This window comes from Heterodontus francisci, chromosome 6, assembly GCF_036365525.1.
Source record: "Heterodontus francisci isolate sHetFra1 chromosome 6, sHetFra1.hap1, whole genome shotgun sequence".
Classification (NCBI taxonomy): Eukaryota; Metazoa; Chordata; class Chondrichthyes; order Heterodontiformes; family Heterodontidae; genus Heterodontus; species Heterodontus francisci.
The window spans coordinates 67610528-67635920 of NC_090376.1; the positions used below are offsets into that span (position 1 = coordinate 67610528).

At 41.8% G+C, this 25393-nt stretch overlaps 1 protein-coding gene across 1 annotated transcript in view; it reads right to left on the reverse strand.

Moving 5' to 3' along the window:
• Nucleotides 1-25393, reverse strand: part of LOC137371578 (transmembrane protein 182-like) — a 65062-nt gene that overhangs the window by 11948 nt on the left and 27721 nt on the right. Inside the window, exons 4-6 of the mRNA XM_068034416.1 lie at nucleotides 21652-21828; nucleotides 18624-18717; nucleotides 13228-13323 (exon numbers count right to left, since the gene is read on the reverse strand). Coding sequence (XP_067890517.1) covers nucleotides 13228-13323; nucleotides 18624-18717; nucleotides 21652-21828 — 367 coding nt within the window. The remainder of the gene's footprint in view (nucleotides 1-13227; nucleotides 13324-18623; nucleotides 18718-21651; nucleotides 21829-25393) is intronic.

A 25393-nucleotide genomic window follows, 5' to 3' on the forward strand; every position in this document is an offset into this window, starting at 1 on the left:
CCAACACCTCGATTTTAAAATTCTTACCCATGTACTCAAATCCCGACATACCCTCATGCCTCCCTTTCTCTATAATCTCCTCCAGCCCTATAGCCCTCCAAAAACGCTGCATTTCTCCAACTCTTGCCTTGTGCATCCCCACTCCTTTAGCCCACCACTGGTGGCCGTGCCTGCAGCCGTCGAGGCACTAAGCTCTGGAACTCCCTCCTTAAATCTCTCTGCCTCTCGATGTCTGTCTTCTTCTTTAAGATGCTCTTTAAAAGCTATCTCTGACCAAACTTTTAGTCACCCATCCTAATATCTCCTTTTTTGGCTCAGGGTCAGATTTTGTCTGAATTACACACCTGCGAAGCACCATAGGATGTTTTACTATGTTAAAGATGCTATATAAATGTAAGTTGTTATTATAGTACACCATGTTCTCACTTCAACCATCATTTCAAAAAAACCATCAATATTTATTTTATAGCTTGGCTATAACTCATCCTCCTCAATTAGTCTCCCTCTTTCATCCTTGAATGACACTACCCTCTGTTTAATTATTCTTTTAATTTTTAGATGTTGGCTATGTCATTTTATGGGCTGGATTTAGTGCAGGAGATGGGGAAGCCTGTCTCTGCATTTGTCCACCCCTCCGAAGCGATCCTCTGGTCTTTTGCTGTCAAATTAAGGGGGAAAGTTCCCTGTCCCTTTAAAGACTTAATAGGGAGGGGGATCCTGCCCCCAAGAGCTGCCGGCCAATCACAGTGCCAGCAGCTCATCAGTATGAGCAGCGCCACTGAGAGGGGCGACCACTTTCGGTACGGAAGAGGCCTCGGACCCAAGCCCTGCACTGGAACCCCAGAGAAAGGGTAGGTGAGGCGGGGTCATCGGGCCAGTACAGAAGGCTCCAGCAAGGGAGGATAAGGGTATGGGTGTTCAGTCCACAGCGAGGAGGGTCTTGGGGGACAGTTGTTTCCAGTGGGGGTCCTCTGTGGGCCACAAATTGCTCATGGAGGAGGGACCCCACTCCCACCACCCCAAGCCTGCAGGGTGAGCACCTCATTTTCCAAGATATCCTTTTTGCACAGCGGAGGCCTCCCACTGCTGGTAAGATCCCATCTGTGGCGGGAAGAGACCCTTAAGTGGTCGTCATAGGCCATCTAAGGGCCTCAGTTGGCCTTTGAGGCCATCATAGGCGATCCCGCCCCCTGGAGAATCGGAACCAGGAATCCTGGTGTCGGGTTCCATGGCGGGTGATTCTGCCCCAATTCTCCAGCCCACTCCACCACAAAACCCGTCGTACGGATGAGAACAAGATCCAGCCCTACAATATTTTCTAGTTTATATTCCCTTTTAGCCTTTCTGTTTTTTCATCTCCTTACTACACTTTCTATATTCATCAAGGATATCTTTAGTATTGTTTGTTCTAACTTTATCATGTGCTCCATTTCAAGTTTTAGTTTAGTTTTTATCTGCATTTATTGAAAGAACGCTAACCATTTTGATGTCCCAACACCCTTCGATTTAAGCTCACCCATAGGATACAATATCGGTGGGAAAGCTGGCAATTAATACCCATCGTTCGCGGTTTGCTAGGTCACTACAGAGGACAGGTTAGGAGTCAACTACATTGTTGTGTGACTAAAGTCACAAATAGGCCAGATAACAGGTTTCCTTCTATAATGGCCATCAGAAAACATGTCTTTTTTCAACAATCTGAAAGCTTCATGGACATTTTTATTAACACCAATTTTTCATTTCCAGTTTCTTTTATATACATAGAAACATTAAAAATAGGAGCAGGAGTAGGCCATTCGGCCCTTCGAGCCTGCTCCGCTATTCATTATGATCATGGTTGATCATCCAACTCAGTAATCTGTTCCCGCTTTCGCCCCATACCCTTTGATCCCTTTAGACCCAAGAGCTATATCTAACTCCTTCTTGAAAACATACAATGTTTTGGCCTCAACTGCTTTCTGTGGTAGCGAATTCCACAGGCTCACCACTCTCTGGGTGAAGAAATTTCTCCTCATCTCTGTCCTGAAAGGTTTACCCCGTATCCTTATGACCCCTGGTTCTGGACTCCCCCACCATCGGGAACATCCTTCCTGCATCTACCCTGTCAAGTCCTGTTAGAATTTTATAGGTTTCGATGAGATCCCCCCTTGCTCTTCTGAACTCCAGCGAATATAATCCTAACCGACTCAATCTCTCCTCATATGTCAGTCCCACCATCCCAGGAATCAGTCTGATAAACCTTCACTGCACTCCCTCTGTAGCAAGAACATCCTTCCTAAGATAAGGAGACCAAAACTGCACACAATATACCAGGTGTAGCCTCACCGAGGCCCTGTATAATTGCAGCAAGACATCCCTGCTCCTGTAATAAAAGCAAAATACTGCGGATGCTGGAAATCTGAAACAAAAACAAGAAATGCTGGAATCACTCAGCAGGTCTGGCAGCATCTGTGGAAAGAGAAGCAGAGTTAACATTTCGGGTCAGTGACCCTTCTTTGGAAGAAAGGTTCCGAAGAAGGGTCACTGACCCGAAACGTTAACTCTGCTTCTCTTTCCACAGATGCTGCCAGACCTGCTGAGTGATTCCAGCATTTCTTATCCCTGCTCCTGTACTCGAATCCTCTCGCTATGAAGGCCAACATACCATTTACCTTTTTTACCGCCTGTTGCACCTGCATGCTTACCTTCAGCGACTGGTGTACGATAACACCCAGGTCTCGCTGCACATTCCTCTCTCTCAGTTTATAGCCATTCAGATAACAATCTGCCTTCCTGTTTTTGCCACCAAAGTGGATAACCTCACATTTATTCACATTATACTGCATCTGCCATGCATTAGCCCACTCACTCAACTTGTCCAAATCATCCTGAAGTCTCTCTGCATCCTCCTCACAACATACCCTCCCACCCAGTTTTGTGTCATCTGCAAATTTGGAGATATTACATTTAGTTCCCTCATCCAAATCATTAATGTATATTGTGAATAGCTGCGGTCCCAGCACCGATCCCTGCGGTACCCCGCTAGTCACTGCCTGCCATTCGTAAAAAGACCCATTTATCCCTACTCTTTGTTTCCTGTCCACCAACCAATTTTCTATCCATTGCAATACACTACCCCCAATCCCATGCGCTTTAATTTTACATGCTAATCTCTTATGTGGGACTAGCATGTAAAATCTCTTATGTAGGACTTTGTCGAAAGCCTTCTAAAAGTCCAAATAAACCACATCCACTGGCTCCCCCTCATCAACTCTACTAGTTACATCCTTGAAGAATTCTAGTAGATTTGTCAAACATGACTTCCCTTTCGTAAATCCATGCTGACTCTGCCAGATTCTACCATTGTTCTCTAAGTGCTCTGCTATAAAATCTTTGATAACGGCCTTTAGAATTTTCCCCACTACTGACGTCAGGCTGACTGGTCTATAATTCCCTGCTTTCTCTCTACCTCCCTTTTTAAATAGTGGGGTTACATTAGCTATCCTCCAATCTGTAGGAACAGTTCCAGAGTCTAAAGAATCTTGGAAGATGACCACCAATGCATCCACTATTTCTCGGGCCACTTCCTTAAGTTCTCTAGGATGCATACCATCAGGCCTTGGGGATTTATCAGCCTACAATCCCATCAATTTCACCAATACCATTTCTTTACTAATACTGATTTCTTTCAGTTCCTCTCTCTCACTAAGTCCGGTATTCCCCAACATTTCTGGTATGATATTTGTGTCCTCCTTTGTGAAGACAGAACCAAAATATGCATTTAGTTGGTCAGCCATTTCTTTATTCCCCATAATAAATTCCCCTGTTTCTGACTGTAAGGGACCTACATTTGTCTTCACCAATCTTTTTCTCTTCACCATACCTATAGAAACTTTTACAGTCAGTTTTTATGTTCCCCGCAAGCTTGCTCTCGTACTCTATTTTCCCCTTCTTAATTAATCCCTTGGTTCTCCTTTGCTGAATTCTAAACTGCTCCCAATCCTCAGGTCTGTTGTTTTTCCTGGAAAATTTATATGCCTCTTCCTTGGATCTAATGGTATCTCTAATTTCCCTTGTAAGCCATGGTTTGGCTACCTTTCCCGTTTTACTTTTGCGCCAGACAGGAATAAACAATTTGTGCAGTTCATCCACGCGCTCTTTAAATGTTTGCCATTGCCAATCCACCATCATGCCTTTAAGTAACGTTTCCCAATCCATCATGGCCAACTCGTGCCTCATACCTTCGTAGTTTCCTTTACTAAGATTCAGGAACCTTGTCTCAGAATCAACTACGTCACTCTCCATCTTGATGAAGAATTCTATCATATGATGGTCGCTCGTCCCCAAGGGGTCGCGCACCACGAGACTGTCAATTATTCCCCTCTCATTACACAATACCCAGTCTAGGGTAGCCTGTTCTCTAATTGGTTCCTCAACGTATTGGTCCAGAAAACCATCCTGTATACACTCCAAGAATTCCTCCTCTACGGTATTGTGACTAATTTGATTTGCCCAATCTACATGCAGATTAAAGTCACCCATAATTACAGATGTTCCTTTATCGCATGCATCTCTAATTTCCTGTTTAATGCCATTGCCAACATCACCACTACAGTTTGGGGGTCTATATATAACTCTCACTAACGTTTTTTGCCCGTTCGTGTTTCTCAGCTCTACCCATACAGAATCCACATTGTCAGAGCTGATATCTTTCCTCACTATTATGTTAATTTCCTCTTTAACCAGCAATGCAACTCCACCGCCGTTTGATTTTTGTCTGTCCTTCCTAAATACTGAATATCCCTGGATGTTCATTTCCCATCCCTGGTCACCTTGCAGCCGTGTCTCCATAATCCCGACTATATCATACCCGTTTACATCTATTTGCGCGATTAATTCATCCACTTTATTGCGAATGCTGCGCGTGTTAAGGCACAAAGCCTTTTTAACATTACTTGTCCCCTTCCCACTATTTTTCACTGTGGCCCTGTTTGATTCTGGCTCTTGATTTCTCTACCTATCACTTTTCTTATTCCCCTTACTGTCTTTTGTTCTTGTCTTTGATCCCGCCTCCTCTGACTCCTTGCAAAGGTTCCCATCCCCCTGCCATTTTAGTTTAAACCCTTCCCAACCACTCTAGCAAATACTCCCCCAAGGACATCAGTCCTGGTCCTGCTCCGGTGTAACCCATCCAGTTTGTACTGGTCCCAATGCCCCAGGAATCTAAAACCCTCCCCCTCACACATATAAATTGAATTCAAGTTTGTAAACTGCCTAGGCCGCAAAATTTGGCTCTGCAGTGTGTGTGTTTTTGGCACTAGGGGTGCTGTTTTGCATCCAGAATGAAGTCTGCGTCAGCTGCGCATATTTCTGTTGTGGGCCACATCAGACACCATTTTGGGTACATCTTTCACGCTGGCATTAGGAGCGTGCACTGAAAGTATGCAGAGTAGGCAGATTGTGATGTAAGACTGCATGAAACACTGATTTGACCTCAATGTTCCAACTATCACCCTCTCTTAACCTCGAACATGCATTCAGCAGCAGGATGGATCATCCCCTCCCCAACCAGCTTTATTTAAAAGGGATCATCAATGACTCTCAGGTTAGTCTCTGATTGATTTCTACTGCTAGTTGCTAAGTTAGTAGAAGTGTTTAGTTGTATGTACTATTGTTTAAAGTCTACAGGTGTGACACATGGTGAAGGCATTGATTTTCACTTCAAAGGTTCTGCTCGGGATTCTGTAGTTTCTAGCCCCCTTGGCCTGCACCATGACAGGGAGAATGAGTAGAGGTGATACAAAGCAGGACATGTTGCTCGAGGAGGGAGGAGCAGGAGAGGGAGACGGACTCTCAGCAGAAAGCCATAGCCATCCAGAGTCTTCAGGGAGCAATTCTCCTACCTCAATGTCAGTGAGGAATAGTGCATTAGACACATGTATTTCACTAAGGAGGTGCTCTCTGAAATCAGCTACCTGTTGCAGGCAGCTTCGGAGCAGTGCAAAGGATGGCACCCTCACCTTCCCTATGTTACTGACCATCACAGCATCTTCTTGGCCACATGCTGAAATAAAAGCCAGTACAAAAAAAAAAAATCCAATCCACCCAATATTCCATACAAAAGTCATAAGGTGCTTGTCTTCTGTGTGCCTTTGCTTAGCCTAATGCTCGCACACATTGCTACCCAGTGGATGCACCATGGTTGGTGGAAGACTGCTGACTTTCAGTGGGGGAGACTGCAGATGGCCTTGCAGCTGTCGCCCTAGGAGACCTGGCTTTGGATGGCACCACTTCAGCATGGACGACAGGACTCTGGGCTGGTTGGCTGAAGCAAGGGCACTGGTGGAGTGGCAGTGGTAGGAGGATGACTGCAGGTTCCCCTGGCCCAGCATGTCAGCAATCCTAGTAACCTAGCACAGATTGCTGGATTGCTGTGAGACCTTGAAAGTTCCTTTCAGCATTGGTTTTCACAGCCATGATGCCAGCAGTCTGACTATGTATGGCAACAAGTTGCCCTTGCATGACTTCAGTCTGAACTTTCATTGCACCACTCAGAGGATGTGTGACTTCTGCTGTGCTGCAATGAAAGCTGAGATATTGGCCATCGTGTTTGTGTCCGCAAATAGTATCACAGAATCAAACAAATTTATGACACAGAAGATCATTTGGCCCATCATATCTGTGCCGACTGAAAAAGAGCTATCCAGCCTAATCTTACTGCCTAGCTCTTGGCCCATTGTCTTGTAGGTTACAGCACTCCAAGTGCAAATCCAAGTACTTTTTAAATGCAGTGAGGCTTTCTACCACTACCACCCTTTCAGACAGTGAGTTTCAGAACCCCACAGCCCTCTACGTGAACCATTTCTCCTCAACTCCCCTCTAATCCTTCTACCAATTCATAGAATCATAGAATCACAGAAATTTACAGCACAGAAGGAGGCCATTCGGTCCATCACGTCCATGTTTGCTGACCAGGAGCCTCCAGCCTAATCCCACTTTCCAGCTCAGTCTGTAGCCTTGTACGTGACTGCACTTGAAATGAACGCCTAAGTACTTTTCAAATGTTGTGAGGGTTTCTGCCTCTACCAACCTTTCAGGTCCCCATCACCCTGAGTGAAAAAATTTCCCTTTGAATAGTCCTGGTTATGGGCCCTTCAACCAAGAGGAATAGGGCCTTCCTATCCACTCTATCTGGACCCCTCATAAATTTATACACTTCAATTAGGTCTCCCCTCAGCCTCCTCTGTTCCAAAGAAAACAACCTTAGCCTATTCAATCTTTCCTCACAACTAAAATTCTTCAGTCCAGCCCTCTCTATTGGGGAGGTGTAAATAAAAAGTTGAACAATGGCTGCTTACAATAAGACTCATTTTAGATTTACTCTGTGAATAGAGTACTCTAAGCTGTGGGCCTAACTAGTATTTTATACATTCCTACTATATCCTCACTGCTCTTATAATCTATGTCTCAGCTAATAACGGAAGGTATCCCATAAAACTTCCGAATCACCTTATCTACTTGTCCGGCTACCCTCAGGAATCTGTGTCCGTGTACTCCAAAGTATCTCTGCTCCTCTTCACCTCTCAGTATCCTACCATTTATTCTGTATTCCCTTACCTTATTTGCCCTCCCTAAATGCATTTCCTTACATTTCTCTGGATTGAATTCCTTTTGCCCACCTAACCAGTCTATTGATATCTTCCTGCAATCTGCAGCTTTCTTCCTTTCTATCAACCACATGGCCAACTTTTGTATCATCTACAAGCTTCTTAATCATGCCTCCTACATTTAAGTCTACATCATTGATATATACCATGAACAGCAAGGGACCTAATAGTGAGCCCTGTGGAACCTCACTAGAAACAACATTCCAGTCACAAAAACACCTGTTGACCATTACCCTTTACTTACTGCCGATTTTGGATCCAACTTGCCACTACATCAAACACTCTACCTTTATTCACTCCTCCTTGTTACCTCTGTAAAAATTCAATCAAGTTAGTCAGACATGCCCTTTCCTTAACAAATCCATGCTGGCTGACCTTAATTAATAATAACCTTTCTAAATGATGATTAATACTGTCGCTCAGAATTTTTTCCAATAATTTGCCCACCAGCAAGGTTAGGCTGGCTGGCCTGTAATTACTCCGTCTATCCCTTTCTCCCATTATAAACGATGGTATCATGTTAGCAGTCCTCTAGCACCTACAGTAGGGTTATGGTAAGGGAAGGGGAGGGGGAAAGCAAGCATCTTTCAACCATCTGCAGCTTGTAAATCAGAAGAATTCCTAGGATGAAGGGGAAATGGGATGCAAGGAGGATTAGGTATGAGCATACTGTCAGCTTCAATTGCTTCAGCCCCACCACAGGCCCCGATCTCACTCATGGCTGTTCCCATGATGGTGAGTTTCCTCCAGAGAGGTGAAGGAATGCAACCGTGCCTGTCCCCTCCTGGATAGCTCCTGCTTCCTGCAGTTGTGCACCACCTTGTGCTGCAAGAGAGAGGTAAGTGTGTCAGTGTGGTTCAATATATTTGGGTGATGTGACTGTTATGCTTGAATAGCTGGCAAAGTGTGCAAACTGTGAGTGTGAGGCTTGCAGCAGTGCTAAGTGTGTGAGGGTGAGTTGAAGCTATGAATGTGAGGTATAAATCATGGTTGATACAGATTGTTGGTAGGTGAGTGAAGGTGGTGTGGAAATTGAGTAGTGTGTGAGGCTAGTGGTTCTGTAGTAAGGATATGGCACTTGAAGATGAATTCACTGACATTGATCACTCTTGTGAGATCATTAAACTTCTTCCTGCACGCATCCAGGTCCTCAAGACTTTTTTTAATGTGTTCATGGGATCTGAGCATTGCTGGGATAGCCAGCATTTACTGCCCATCCCTAATTGCCCTTGAAAAGGTGGTGATGAGCCACCTTCTTGAACTGCTGCAAGTGGCGTAGGTACACCCACAGTGCTGTCGGAGAAGGTGTTCCTGGATTTTGACCCAATGACAGCAAAGAAACGGTGACATATTTTCAAATAAGGATGGTCTGTGACTTGGAAGGGAACATGCAGGTGCTGGTGGCCCCATGTGTCCTCTGCCATTTTTCTTCTGGGTAGTAGAGGTTATGGGTTTGGAAGATGCTGTCAAATGAGCCTTGGAGACTAGCTGCAGTGCAGCTTGTAGATGGTACACGCTGCAGCCACTGTGCGCCGATGGTGGAGGGAGTGAGTGTTAAAAGTGGTGGATGGGATGCCAATCAAGCAGATTGCTTTCTCCTAGATTGTGTCGAGCTTCTTGAGTGTTGTTGAAGCTACACTAATCCAGGCAGCTGGACAGTATTCCATCCCATTCCTGGCTTGTGCCTTGATCATGGTAGACAGGCTTTGGGGAGTCAGGAGATGAGTTACACACACACAATTCCCAGCCTCTAACCTGTTCTTGTACCCACAGTTTATGTGTCTGGTCCAGTTAAGTTTCTGATCGACAGTAATCCTCAGGATGTTGAAGGTGGAGGAATTGAGCGATAATAATGATGTTGAATGTCAAGGAGAGATGGTTAGATCCTCTCTTGCTGGAGATGGTCATTGTTCTCCTGGCACTTATGTGGCACAAATGTCACACCACTTGCATTGACAGCACTGGCTGCCTGGTCCCACTGCCTTCACGAAGTTTGTCTGGAGGGTCTCCTTACCCCCTGAGAATAGAGAACCTCCCCCTGCTATCCACCGCATGCAACAAGGCCTCCAGTGCTGCATCAAAGAACTTTGGATTAAGCTCTCTGCCCAGTAATGCCGTATTCAATCTTCTTGCAGGTTAGATCACTTTCCCAGTCTCTTCCAGTATAATCTGCAGCCAGAATGCACCTCCCACATCCTGCTTTAAGAGGTACAGGCTGGCTTTAAGTAATGCAGTCTAGCTTTAATTGGTGATAGCCTTGCACAAACTTGGGCCCCTTGCTGAGGCATGCAGCCACTCAGCAGCCACTCAGTGCTGGGCTGCACTCTACTATCATTTCAATTAGCAGCAGCACAAAAGAACAGGAGGGGAGTTAATCCCACATCCATTTTTGGGGGGCCATCGAATTTTGCCTCTGTACGCTACATCAGTTATTTGCCCCACTTAATTTCCCAGAACGAAATCAAGTGACGATTTCCTTTATGGATTAGAAATGCACTGATCTTGGAATCATTCTAAAAAGCAATCCCCACCTTGACCACATGACCTTTGTGCTGACAGGTGACAGGATGACTGCAGTGGAAACAATAAATGTCATACTGGAATGGTAGAGATCTTGAGGATGAGGCAAATTTTTGGAACAGAGTAGCAGCAGTTTAACTATGTATTTAGTGTGCTATAACTATTACTGTACATTGTCATAGAATGAACTTTTTACAATGGAGTCTCTAAAGTCTGCAGCGGTTCAAAAACGCAGCTCACCACCACCTTCTCAAGGGCAATTAGGGATGGGCAATAAATGTTATTCTAGCCAGTGACACCCACATTCCATGAAACGAATAAAAATAAGTTCTGCAAGATCAGGCAATAGCTCAGCAATTTGCACAGAAATGGTTCATTTTTAAGTGACCTCTTTGCAAGTCATTTGGTGCCCATGACTTTGCAGATCTACAGCAAACCCTATAGAAAAATGCAATTCAAGAAAGATGTACAGCCTTCCCTATATCTAATCTGGGAGTGTTTGACAGGAATATATTCTACAACTCCATACATATGCAATCTTTCATATCTGTTCATGTAAGTGTTCCAAGTGATCTTAGTCAGCTTAGGAATGATAGCTTAAAATAAAAACAAGAAATGCTGGAACCACTCAGCAGGTCTGGCAGCATCTGTGAAAAGAGAAGCAGAGTTAACGTTTCGGGTCAGTGACCCTTCTTTGGAACCGAGTTCCGAAGAAGGGTCACTGACCCGAAACGTTAACTCTGTTTCTCTTTTCACAGATGCTGCCAGACCTGCTGAGTGGTTCCAGCATTTCTTGTTTTTATTTTAGATTTCCAGCATCCGCAGTATTTTGTTTTTATAGGAATGATAGCTTGTTAGGCAGGAAGGAATAGCATTAATGTCAAAAGTTGGACTGCAGCCAGAGTAGTGCTGCTAAAAGCTGCTAAATCCATACAAATCTGGAAGGATCATAAAATTATAGTAAACAATAGTAGAAAGGATTTGTGCACGACAGTAATAGGAGGCAGTTTAGTAAAGTGGATTTGTTGAATGTTTACAAAGCTAGTGCTAAGTTCAAAACATTAATCATTAATGCTAACTACAGGCTGCTGTACAGAGTCTCAAGCGCATAGTCATGTTTCAAGCAGTCATATATCAGAAATTACAGGGTCTTGACCAAACGGTGTGTTTTCTCAATGACATTTCAGTAACTGGCCATTCAAAAGAGAAACACCTTGAAATTTTCCACTCGGGACTTCCAAGCCTGAATTTTATTCACGCACTCGGTGGTCCATAGTGGGCCCCCAACCACCCGCTGGCAAGGGCTGACCCACGGCAACACCACCCCTGCTCTCACCGACGATCGCCCCTCCACCCTACCTAGCCGGGGCCTGCCTGACTGCCCTGGCGACTCCCAACCCCACTTACCTTTGTCTGAGTGCAGTGTCCATGCTGCTTCTCCCAGCTGGGTGCAATCCCAGCAGTGGCCACCGCTCCCGGTGGCGATGCTGGGACTGAAGAGCTGCCGACCCCCCAGTTGGCCCGCAGCTCTTGGAAGCGGTCTTTCATCCCCTAAAGGGACAGGAGCCAGACAGCAGCTCATTAGCTGCTTGGTGGACATAAAATCCCTTTGGGGCTCCTTAAAACGGCCAAGGCAATTTGCTCGCAGCTTTCCAACCCATCATTGGGGCCACTGCCACCCCAACAAAATCCCGGCCCAAATATGAAACCTCCCTGGGCAGTGTGGCTTAAAGCCACAGCAAGTTTCACATTTACTCACTAAGCCATCAGTGTTGGGTGTGGTGGGGGCAGATTAAGTTTCTTCTCTCATCCGTTATTTACCTATCTTATTTTCTAACTTTTCAGTTTGCCATGATTTTGGATTCACTTTTGCTCTCAACTCAGTTGGTAGTTGTGGCAGCAAATGCAGGATATATTAGAACATACATTACAGTAGGAGGCATTACATGGGGAAATGGAGACAAAGGTAGCATGAGTTGGACAGCATACCGTAACACAGAGCACCAAGGCTTGTAGAAACGATAATCCAGGACAAAATTGCACTTGGACAGTGTGATGATCTGGGAACCATGAGCCAGGGCTGTAAGAGATCACAAACTAACTCCAGATAAGACTCACATCTTACTGAAACTAGAAGACAGAGGCTTCATAGATATTCTTATTCCTAGTTATTTATATTACTAAATTATTATTTTGTTCCACCTCCCAGATCATCGTATTTCATTTATGGTGCAAGAGCTTTATTTATTTGTTTTACTTCTCCCTCCTCCTTCCCCAAATTTGAATTGCATATAAATGCTTTGAATGTAGCAAACAAATCCTGGTACATCTATTGATTAATGGTGACACAGACACCATGAGGTTGCTCATTTGTATGCAGATAGTACAGCAGCAAGGGTATTGAATTTTACAGAGGAGCTGGGAAGGGTGCACAGGAGCGGGTGACAAGCCTGGCAAGGTCAGGGCTTGGAGGCCCTGTCAGTCTTAACAACAGGGACTCAATTGAATAAATATTTCCAGAGTTCCAGCCGATTTCAAGATTGACTGCCCGGCCAGCCAGTGTGAGTGGGCCAGGAGGCCATAGCTGGGTGGAGGGGATTCCTTCACATCACAATGGGATGGGCAAGCCTAGATTTTCTTTCAACAAAGATTGGGGGAATCCCAGGGGCCGAGGATTCCCTGAAAATTGAGAGAATTCTGGGATTGGGGAATCCTATGGATTCCTTGAGGAGTGCGGGCGGTACACATTTGAGGAGAGTTGAATTTTTTTATGTTAAACTGTTCATAGTGAACTAAATTAGGCATTAAATGTAACAGCCTAGGCACCAAATGATAAATCCAAATCCACTTGTTTTTACATTTTGGGGAAAGAGGGTGCTTACCTAAGATCCTACAAATAATATGTTCCACAGTGCTGTTGTGAGACATTTTACTAAACATATTGTTTGTCCAACCAAAATTTCACATTTCCTGTACAATCATGCGGCAGTTCTAAATTTATCTCAGTAATTTGAATAAAACTTGTTTTCAATTGTAGTACACTAGCTGGTACTATACTTACCAGTAGCTGAGTTGTAAGCAGAGCTGTTACGGTTCAGTCTTGTTGGAAATGGGAGTTGATAAGCTCCGATACAGCTTTTTGAGAGAGCTTGATCAACTAGATAAGACAGAAGATGAAAGACATAAGCTGCATCTACTCAAAACAAATACATTATTTTACAAAACGGCAAGGACTAGAAGTTATTAATAACAAATCTGCAGTACATATTTCAATATTTCTCAGTAATCAATTATTAACTTTGTTTCCCTCACACACATGGCGCAAGAGGTAAATCCAGTACAAAGTGCATCAGACAAGTCTCTGGTTCAAGCCTTAAACTGGACTGAATTTGCTGATTTCAGTTCTACAACTGTCTAGGGATGAGGAACAAAAAGCGCATACAGACCACAAATGAGAAGACAAGAGTCACGCATCACTAGCCATTGGCATCTGATGGAAGTGCATGTGTCTGACCGTAGAGAAGAATTAAATCATGAAGCCTTGGGTGATCAAAAAGTCCACCAACACTCACTGTTCAGGTTTAAATATGAGGAATGACCACTCAGAGAAAGTAATGGAAGGCTGTTGTCATCAACGGAACTATCACTCTGGGTAAGGATTGGCAGGGAGAAAGTCAGAGGAACAAAAGTAGCCAAATAATTCTTGTCATCTGACATAGTCCCACATTAGAATAGCACTTGAGACTGTCTTAAACTACAGAGTGCTGGCAAAATTATATTTTATATATTTTTAAACGCTGCCTTCACTCAATGTTCACTCATGCAACATGTCATCCTAACACCAAATATGAACAAAATTTATCTAATTGATAATTCTGTGAGAATAAAGTGTACCATCCCCTACTTCTGGTGATCTAAATGGTTTAGAAATACAGCATGATTGTTTCCCCCACTTCCTATCACTTTTAAACTTTGTCACTTTTGAACAATTTGTCAATGTTTAAATGTCAATTCGCTTGGTGTAACATTGCTGCGTTAATAACCTCCACATTGCTTGAAAGTTGCTGATGTCAAACAACCTAATTTGCACAGAATATGATGAAGTACCTAATTGTTGGTCCTTTTCTATGGGTAATAGCTAGCCAATAGGTGGGCTTGGACAATGTTACCCAGGGAGAGGTACATAAAACAGAGACCTGAAATAGGCAGGCAGTGGGTATATGAAAGGCAGTAAATCTATAAGCAGTAAATCTAAATAAATGCAAGAGACACTATAAATAAGATGGTAGAGCTGGAGATTGTTGTGGGATTAGGGAATTACAAGGTACTGGGAGTAACAGCAATATAGCTAAATCTAGAGGATGGAAACAAAATTAACATTCAGAAAATGTTAAGCAGACAAAAAGATGATGTAGCCCTAAATATCAGGAACACCTGGGAGATAAGAAAGTTGATCCCAGGGTTGGGGGGCATTGGGGGGAAGGAAGGTACAAAATGAACTGCTCTGGTTAGACATCTGTAATGCTAAATAAAATCCAAGTTAACACTAACAGTATGCTACAGACCTTAAGATCTGTATAAGATAAAATAAAGAATTTGAATTAAATCTCCTCCTTTAAGAACCTCCTTAAAACGACCTCTTTGACCAAGCTTTTAGTCACCTCACCTAACATTGTTTCCTTTGGCTTGGTGTCAGTTTTTGTCTAATTATGCTTCTGTGAACTGCCTTGGGATGTTTTTCTGCATTTACATAGTGCTTTAAAAGTAGATTATGTTGTAGTAGATAGTACCTTTCATGACCTAAGGCATTACAAAGTATTTCACAGCTAATGAAGTATTTTTGAAGTGTAATCACTGTGGTAATGTAGGGAAATGGTCCCACACAAAGTAGGGAGACAAATGACCAGATAATCTGCTTTACTAATATTAATTGAGGAATAAACATTGGTCAGGACACTAGGAGACATCACCTGCACTTCTTTGGATCTTTTACATTCACCTGAAGGGGCAGATGGGTCCTCAGTGTATTATCCAATCTGAATGACAGCACCTCCAACACTGTACTCAACAGTCTTGAATGTGTGCTTCATTCCTCAATGGGACTTGAACCCATAATTTTCCAACCCGGATATCAAAGTATAACCACTGAACCAAGGCTGACACTTATGGTAGATAGTTTGCTCTACATAAAGAGATAGAAAGTGTATATGAGAGCAAGGAAGTCATTTGAATGGGAAACAGAAATCAACCAAATTATGGGCATTGTGTGGGATTTAACACTTTTTTTTAACCGCACCACTGAAAAGTAAAGCAGCTTGAGGGGGGAGGGAAAGGGAGGGGGAAAGGAGCAACAGAACAAGGCCTAGAGTAAAAGAGAGCAAGTGAGTTGATGGAACAGTTCTAGGAAAGTACAATCTGAAAGGGAAAATGGTAAGGCATCGGATTTAATAGCCACTCATAGAAAATTTCATGCAAAGTTAAGCCAGGAAGAGTGGAACAACATCAAACTTTGAGCGGGAGAGATTTGGGAAGACTAGAGCCAAACAAGAAAGAGCAGGGTAACATGGAACCTAGAGGGAGAGACAGTGAACAGAGTAAAGCTTAGAGAAGGAGAAAGGAGGACCTGGAAAAGGAGCGCGTGGGAGAGAGCAGATGAGAGGCTAAAGGGAAAGAGCAGGATAGATGTACGCATGGAGTATAGCCTCAAAGTATAAATGGTTTTTAAACCAGAGATTTTGCATTTCTGATTCTGCAGGTCTTCCATATCCGAGCACTGTCTTTAAATTGAGGAAATGGTCATTTAAAATGTGAACTATAGCATCTGAAAATATTGAAAGGCTTCAGTTTTAAGCTTAAATTTGCAAAATAAATGCATGAAATGACAATTGGATGCCTGCCCAAATATATATAACCAATAATTATAAAAGTGCTTGCAACGAGAATCCTTGAGACATTTTCTATAACAAAAGTAGAAGCATTACCATTATCAACAAGATGCTAATGTTTTCAGTCAGAGAAAAAAGCCTGTCTAACCTTAAGTTTATTCATCATCATTGTGATCTGATGATCCAACAGTCTTTGCTAAACTTTAATCTGGTCGTCATCATTTCTGAGGCGATCTGACTTTCAAAGAGTAGGGGTAATTTTGACTTTGTGTGATGAATGTCAATGGAAATAAAAATTGGGAGTATTGCCAAACAGGCTATTGATTCACTTTCACCCATTTTACACTATCCCAAAAAATCAAAATTATACCCAGCGTCTTCCTTGCCCTAATTTTTCTCCTGTAAACTTCATGCTGAATCTAGCACAAGCTGCAGTCTTTATTCATTCTCAAGACCATTCTGGACACAATCCGACGGTGTCTATTTCAATATTTTATCATCCATATCCCCACCCACCAAACTCATTACATGGGTCAACATCAGAGATCAGAGAAACACTTTCTTCCTGATTGCATTCATTCTTAAATTGGTGAAGATTGATATGCTTGTCATTTAAGAAACCATGCTAACAATTTATACATATATCACCATTGCTGAGTTGGAAAAAGTTATTCTAATCCCAAGACTGGGACACTTTGCATTGAGACATTTCAAATTACCAACTGTGTATAATTTAAATTATAATATATTCAAACCAATGATGCAGAGTTACAAATATGTAATTGGGCCCAAAAATCAACTAATCCTGAATTATGAAATTGGCCATCAGAAAGAAACATTCATCAACTTAATAAGGCCAAAAAATCCAAGTACAGTACAATTAAAAATGCAAGCCTAGAAGTTACTGCGGGTGATATCAGTGAACAAACACTTAATGCATTTAAATGACATCCCTATTTTAACAGGTCTATTAACTCATCTATAATAAACAAGTTAATGACAAATGAATGTGTTAAGAGCTCACTGTTGATATCTGAAGAAATAATTCATAATTTTCAATGAATATGCATTTCCTTGAGGAATAAAAATCCAGTGGAAAAGTGGTATAAGCATGGGTAACTGGATGTGTTAAGGACAGTATTAGATTAAAAGAAGGGGCTTACAATATACAAAAATAATAGTGAGCCTGAGGATTAAAAATCAGAAAAGGATGACAAAAAAGTGATAAAGAGGGAGAAATTGGAATATGAGAATAGACTAGCAAGATATATAAAAATAGATTGCAAGAGCTTTTACAACTATGTAAATGGGAAGCAATTCATCAAAGTAAACGTGGGCCCCTTAGAGGCAGAGGTAGGAGAAATTATAATGGGAAATAGGAAATGGCACTGACGTTAAACAAATATTTTGCATCTATCTTCAAAGTAGAAGATATAAAGAATATATCAGAAATAATGGGGAATCGGGGTCCATTGAGAGTGTAGAATATAAAGTATTTATATAAGTAAAGAAAAGGTACTGGAGAAATTAATGGGACAATCCCCTGGGCCTTTAGGCCTACATCTGAGGGTTTAAAAGAAGCGGCTGCAAAGATAGTGGATGCATTGGCTTTAATCTTCCAGCATTCCCCAGATTCTAAAATGGTTCCCATGGATTGGAAAATAGAAAATGAAATCCCCTCTGTTCAAGAAAGGAGACAGAAAGAAAACATGGAACTATAGGCCAGTTAGCTAAACATTAGTAGTAGGGAAAATGCTAGAATCTAAAATTAATGATATAGTTATTGGTCACTAGGAAAATCACAATATGATTAAGCACAGTCGATACAGATTTATGAAAGGGAAACCGTTTGACAAATCTATTAGTTCTATTAAGAGTATAACTAACAGGATAGATAAGGGGGAGTCAGTGAATGTGGTATATTTGGATTTTCAGAAAACATTCAATAAAGTGCTGCATAGTAAGTTATTAGATAACATTAGGGCTCATGGGATTGGGGTCATATATTGGCATGAATTGAGGATTGGTTAATGGACAGAAAACAGAGAGTAGGAATAAACGAGTCAGTTGTAGGATGGCAGAGTGTAACCAGTGGAGTGCAGCAAGGATCAGTACTTGGGCCTCAGCTATTTACAATCTATATCAATGACTTAGAGTGTAGTGTAATATATCAAAGTTTGCTGAAGATACAAAGCTAGATGGGAAAGTAAGTTATAAGGCTGATGTAAAGAGGATGCAAAGGGATATAGATTAGGCAAGATAGTGGGCAATGGAGTGTAATGTGGGAAAGTGGGAAATTATCCACTTTGATAGGAAGAATGGAAAAGAATATCTTTTGGTGACAGAGTAGTAAATGTTGATGTTCAGAGGGATTTGGGGGTCCTTGTACATGAATCAGTGAAAGTTAACAAGCAAGTACAACAAGCAATTAGGAAGGCAAATGCTATGTTAGCCTTTATTGCAAGGAGGTGTATGGAGTAAAATTTCAGCATTTTAAATGTTCTGCACTTTGCAATCTTTCTGTAAGAAATTGTTTAAGCCCAATGATTGCTAAAAGGGTCAGTTTACTCACAAAACACATATGTTGAAAAACTGTCTTCAGCACGCCGTACTGTCATTGCACAACTCCAGAAGAAACCCTCATAGTGAAAAGTCTTTGCAGATGCCTGAGGAGAAACAACTGCAACTTCATGTAAGATAATAAAAAATATATATTAAGCACCGAAAGTTGCACTTGCTTGCACTTTTTTCCATCCTTAAATTATTGAAAATCATTTTCACTTGATTATCTTTTGAATTAAAATGAAAAGCTTCATAAGGTTAAAATAAATCTACAATTGAACAGGAAATCTCTTTTTTTTTAAAAAGTGAGAGTGTAACATTTTCTATCTTGGTGACTCAGTATCATCAGCAAGCATTGCAAAAGACAGGTGTGGATGCGAAAAAGGAAAAGCTCCCTCTCTTGTGCCCAGCAATATGCCTTGAGCACCAATCTCAGATGAAAATTAGAGCAGTGAAAACTTTTGCACCAGCATCACCAAGTGAAGTTTATTGCTAATTTGTGCCGAGAATCCATGCCAAATGAGAACTAGGTTGGCACTAACCAAATTCATTTTGTTTACAATTCTTACAATCAGCTGAAAAACAGAACTCTCTGAAAGAATCCCAGCAGTTTAAGCCAAACTGGCTGATATAATAAAGACTGAGTAGAACTGAAAAGCTAAATGAATACATATTTGAATCTACTCTTTAGTGGTCAAGGTTGCTGCAGGAGATTTTTTATAGAATCACTGAATGGTTACAGCACAGAAGGAGGCCATTCAGGCCATCACATCCATGACCACTCTCTGCAAGAGCAACTTAGCTAGTCCCACTCTCCTGCCTTTTCCCTGTAGCCCCACAATTTTTTTCTATTAGATGATTATTCAATTCCCTTTTGAAAGCCATGATAATAATAATAATAATGATAATACCAAACTTTTCAAAGGGAGACAACATGCAGACCTTTGGGTAATATTTGAATTTTTCACATTATTTTTTCTCCATTTCCAGTTCAAGTATAGTCCTCATATTTAAATTAAATCAGGTCATATTTATAGTTCTGCAATTGAAAGTGACTGTGGAATTTTGATCAGAGTAAATGTGCCTATATATTATTTAAAATTGGTGCTAGCCCAATTCTAGAATCATTCCTAAACACAGTATTAAAATTGGAAATGTCTGCTTGCAGGCAGAGGGGTGGGGCTGGGTGCTGGGCAGTAGAATTTCCCTGTATGGGTTGTCCCAAATATTTATACCATTTTTCTTGGGTTTTCGCTGAAGTTACAGCAGGCAATCAGGAGAACCCCTGCAGAAATCCTAACCCAGTGTCTGCATCATAGCCCCCAAAAACACTGAAGAATTAATAAAACTAAGGGGTATCTTTGAAGGGAAGAGATATTTCAAAGGCTAATTCAGTGGCTGAAAGAAGGCAGCTCCAGTCAGCCACCACTTTGCAATGTAGCTCTCCCACATAGAAGACTCTCACAATTCACAGCCAAAGGAAATCTTTAGAACCACTGGAATTCCAGTAGACTGCTGAAGAAACCCCACTGCTAGCCAGTATACATGTTCCTCCAGAAATAGAATCACTTGAAAGGAATAGTGACTTAGAAGTCACACATTTTAAATTCAAGCTCAATATTCACAAACTTGAGAAAATAGCTGCACTTCACTTGATTTGAGTATTGTACTAAGCTCATTCAAAACTCTGTTGCCCTTACTCTAACTTGCAACATGTCCCATTCTCCCATCACTCCTGTGCTTGCTGACCTGCAGTAGCTGTTGTTCTAGCAAAGACTCAAAATTAAAGTTCTCATCCTCGTGTTCAATTCCCTCCATGGCCTTGCCATACCCTATCTCTGTACTTCTTCCAGCCCTATAACTCTGAAAACTCTGTTTCTCCAGTTCTGTTGTGCATCCCGTTTCCTTCATTCAATGATTGCCAGCCATGCCTTCAAATAACTCAGTCCCAAGCCCTGGAACTCCCCCCTTAAACCTTTCCACCTCTATACCTCTTTTTCCTCCTTTAAACCACTTGTTGAAACACACCTCTTTGACCGTGCTTTTGCTCACCTATACTAACATCTCTTTATGCGGTTTGGTATTATATTTTATCTGACAAAATGCCTCAGAAGAGTCTTGGGACAAATTACTAAAGGCACTATATAAGTGTAAGTGGTTGTTGTTGATTACAATATTCGATTACAATATAGCAGGAGCTAAGCTTCAATGACAATAGATTGTATTTGAAAAACTGATCAGGAAAGTGTAGGACAAGTTGTGCATGGCTACTTGGCTGATGAGGCTTGCCCTTTTAGCAATGGTATAGCTGTGGCATTTCTTGCAATGCATCAGCAATTAGGGTCTCATTCACGAGCCCAATTAGCTCCCTTTATTTCAGGCCAATATTGCTAATTGTGTCAAGCCTGGACCACCCCAGCCCCCCAATGAGGGAGGGCACCACTTCCTCTACTCAACCAACCTGTATGCAAAATTCATTGAAGTTTCCAGGTTGCTTGGAATTAGAGAAGCTGGGGCCAAGAAATTCCCAATGTCCACCCTGCTGGCACCCCAGAAACTAGTAGCCTGGTCGGGACCTGGAGTATCCTGGTCCTAGATAATTTCCGTGTAGTCACACAATACAACCCAGTTTACAGCAGGAATGTGCCACTGGATCCATGAAAATTTCAGGGCCTGTATTTTATCTTCCTTATTTTATCTTCCTTTCTCTTTTCAGGAATAGAAGGCAAATTGAATTTCACTTAAAATTGCTCTTCACAATATTTAGAAAGTGCTTTCATTTGGTCACAATAAAGCCCTTGAGATAAATATATCAATTTCAGTCATCTCTGCTGTAATCTAACTGCTTATAACTGCAGTGATATGCTGGGTTTTCATATTTTCCAAAAATGCATTTTAACACCACAAGGTATCTATCATTGTGTAGAGGAAAATATTTCAAAAATGCTATACGTTTGGAGACTTTATTGACTTGCAACTCATTTCGAAAAATATCACCAATGTAATAACAGTTTCTTACAATGTTAATTAGTTCTTACTCTGTTGAATAGGTTGTATGTTCCAGGAAAATGTTTAATTTTTTTCATAGTTTCAGCAATACTCCGTCTTTGAATGTGTCCTTCAAGTGGCTCTTCATGCTCACTTTGACTCCATGGCAGGTTACTTATTTGATCTAATCTTGGAGTTGGTTTTACTTTTGCCCCAATTTGAGCTTCCTGCAAGAGAAATGTCAATTGTTTAGGATTATATGCTGGTGAGGAAAAAGGTCTTTACGAACTCAACAATGCCATTAATTCAAGCAATTCGCAAAGTATTACATTGACAAATATTTAATAGAAGAATACTGTGAGGCTGCAGCTTGTTCCTCTGTTTTGAATGCTATAAGTTCATACTATTATGTATTGTTAGAAAATTTTACATTCAAAAATTCTGAATTATCCTAATGCAGTGGAAGGAATTTCCAGTCTGGATGCTGTAATGACAAGACCTCAGACCATCAAACAGATAATTCACTGCAAGTACACTGTCCTGTTTTCATGGAATTTTGCGAGAGTGGGTTGCTTAATAAGAGGCAGTTGACAAGCTGAACAGGATCCACCATCCAGATGGCCCAGAAACAGATGTGTAAAAAAACACTTTTGTTTCTGCCAAGATAAGGCCAGCAGCTTTGCACTATCAAATAGATGGGCAAAATATCCAACCCAGTCATCTCAACATCTCAAAGATTCCTCTCACCTGCCACAACTTGTCCAAGGCAGCATGCTAAACTCTCAGAAATCAGCTCTTCCTAAGTATCATATGCATAACATTCTGTAGCAGGCCAACTTTATTGCTGTCACTTAAAAGTACAATTTCTGCTGTGTGATCAATTGGAAAGATAACTGTACAAAGCAAATATGGCACACTGAAGGGATTGCTTTCATGTTCAAATTCAACTCATTACTTTAAACACTGGAGTACACATGCATCAGTTGTAACAATGCAGAATCAGGTCTTTAATGAAACACCACACTATGCAATATTGTGTGACTGCTCAAGTCACATACTTTATGATTTCAGTATGAGTACACAGGTCTTTACTGCACTCATACTACATGATCCAGTATGTGTACACACGACTCACACTTCATAATTTCAGTATGACTACACCTTACAGTGGTTCACTCAAAAGTCTTATACTAATTTTACATTTCTACAATTCTACATTCCATGCATACTACCACTAGATGATGATACATTAAAGATCCAGAGGAGCCAAAACCCCTCAGAGAGTATAAACAGGCTGTACAGAACGTGATTCAAACAGAAAGTATAGATATGGATTATGGTGAGGATGAAGGACTACTAACAGGACCCAGATAATGCCATCCTCTCCTTATTACTCTTCCATACCTTACTTACTTGCATGCATACATGATACTAGAATACTGGACGCCCAATATTAACAATATAAGCTCCGTTTCATGGGTTGTTTCTCAGCCACCATTATAACATGACATTTCAGTTTCTATAATGATCCAAATGAAGCTGTAGGCCCTAATGGCAGCCCCAAATTCATTACTTCATAGTAATCTATATCATACATTAAAGCCACAGTAAATACCAGCACAGGCACATTTGTCCTGGGAGACTTAGGTAGGCAGTATGACCGAAGATCACTGGGTGAAGCACAGAGCATATGTCAGCAGAAGCTGATGGTGGAAGCAAAGATTAAGTGGAACCTATTGGGCTGCAAGGCTAACTCATATATACCCTCAGTTATACAGCCTTGGGATCCCAGCTTCATAAGGCCCGTATTTAAAAAGGAGGCTGTCTGATCACCGACAATATTTGCAGTCATTAGAGCACTTTGCAAGACTTAATGTATATCGAACAGGAGTCCACTACCTGCATCTATGCAGTTGTACATGACAAATTATCTAAAGGCGCTCTACACCTGGAGATTTGTAAAAGAAATAAAGAAGGACAGGACTTGCAGTTATATAAGTTATTCCCCATCTTCAGGGCAACCCAGAGCATCTCACAGCCAATGACATTCTTTTGAGGTGCAGTCACTGTTTTAAGGTAGTGAAACACAACAGCTAATTTGTGGGTAGCAAAGCTCCACAAAGAAATGAGATAAATGGTAAAGTAACGTTTTGATGACATTAGTTGAGGGATAAATATTAACAGATCAAGAGAACCCCCTGCTCATCTTCAAATAGTGCCATGGGATCTTTTACAGATGGCATCAATTTAACATCTCAAAGATATCACCTCCAGCTTCAGGGAAGTGTCAGCCTAGATTATATGGTAAGAATACTGGGGTGTCCTGACAAATATATGCCAAGGAGCCAGACGAATGCTTAACTTCTTTCCATTAATTCTTCACTACAGAACCTTTTGGTGTTGACTGCCCAATTTCAATCTAAGAATTAATAGTGTTTAAATTGGCTCATCAACTGCCTTACATCACCCAATTCCAATAGAATCCAAGGATACCTTCCTCCCTCAATTAGCATACCTATACAATGCAGAGTGAATTAATTAACCCTTTCATGCCAAGTAATCAAGAAGAAGCCAGATAACAAGTCATGTGCTAAAAACTACTTATTGACCACAAAATTATAACATAAGCTTAAATGTTGAGTATGCAAAATAGCTAATACTCATAAATCTTGTAGTTAGAGTCACCTAGTAGTTTAAACAAATAATTGATAGAGAGTTACTCAAATTGAGCAACGGAGGTTGTAAAAGCAGCTCAGGGCTGAATTTTAAGGGAACAATGTGGATGGGTATGGAGGTGCAGGGGGACATAAAATTGGGACAAGATATGTCAGATAGGAAGTCTGAAGTCATGACGTCCCATCCTGATTTTGTTCATGGCGGCAAACATAGAGGGCAAAGGTCTAACGGCATGCAGTGGGCAAGTAATTAGGCTAGTTAAATGGCCAATTGAAGGTGATTTTCAGATGTTGGATGCAATTTTATAAAGATGCTTGGGTCCCATGGGTTTTCAGGGTCATTGAGGCAGCAGAATGTGTCTGCCTGGAAGGGGAGGCGATCAGAACAGCAAACATTGAGAGCCTGCAAGGGCCACGAAGGGAGGACTGAGCTATCATGTCAGGAATGAGGGGAAGGTTGGCTGCACTGTAGGGGGTCAATAGTTGGTTGCCCTGAAGATGGGGATTGATCTATATAACTGCAAGTTCTTTCCTTCTTTATTTCTTTTATAAGTAGGGCAACGGTCAAGTGACACAAGTGTAGGCATCAAGAGGGGAACACTGGGCGGCATAGTGGCGCAGTGGTTAGCACCGCAGCCTCACAGCTCCAGTGACCCGGGTTCAATTCTGGGTACTGCCTGTGTGGAGTTTGCAAGTTCTCCCTGTGTCTGCGTGGTTTTCCTCCGGGTGCTCCGGTTTCCTCCCACATGCCAAAAGACTTGCTGGTTGATAGGTAAATTGGCCATTATAAATTGCCCCTAGTATAGGTAGGTGATAGGGAAATATAGGGACAGGTGTGGATGTGGTAGGAATATGGGATTAGTGTAGGATTAGTATAAATGGGTGGTTGATGGTCGGCACAGACTCGGTGGGCCGAAGGGCCTGTTTCAGTGCTGTATCTCTAAACAAAAAACTGGCAGGGGAAGAGTGCCTTTAAGGGAGAGGCCATTTATCATAGGCCTCATTCACCAGGCTTCAGGCATCTCATTGAAGACAAAGTGCACCTTGGCAGGAGAGAGGGCCAAGCACCTTTAGCGGCATCGCAATGGACTATGAGGCCACTGGAGGGATCTCAGCA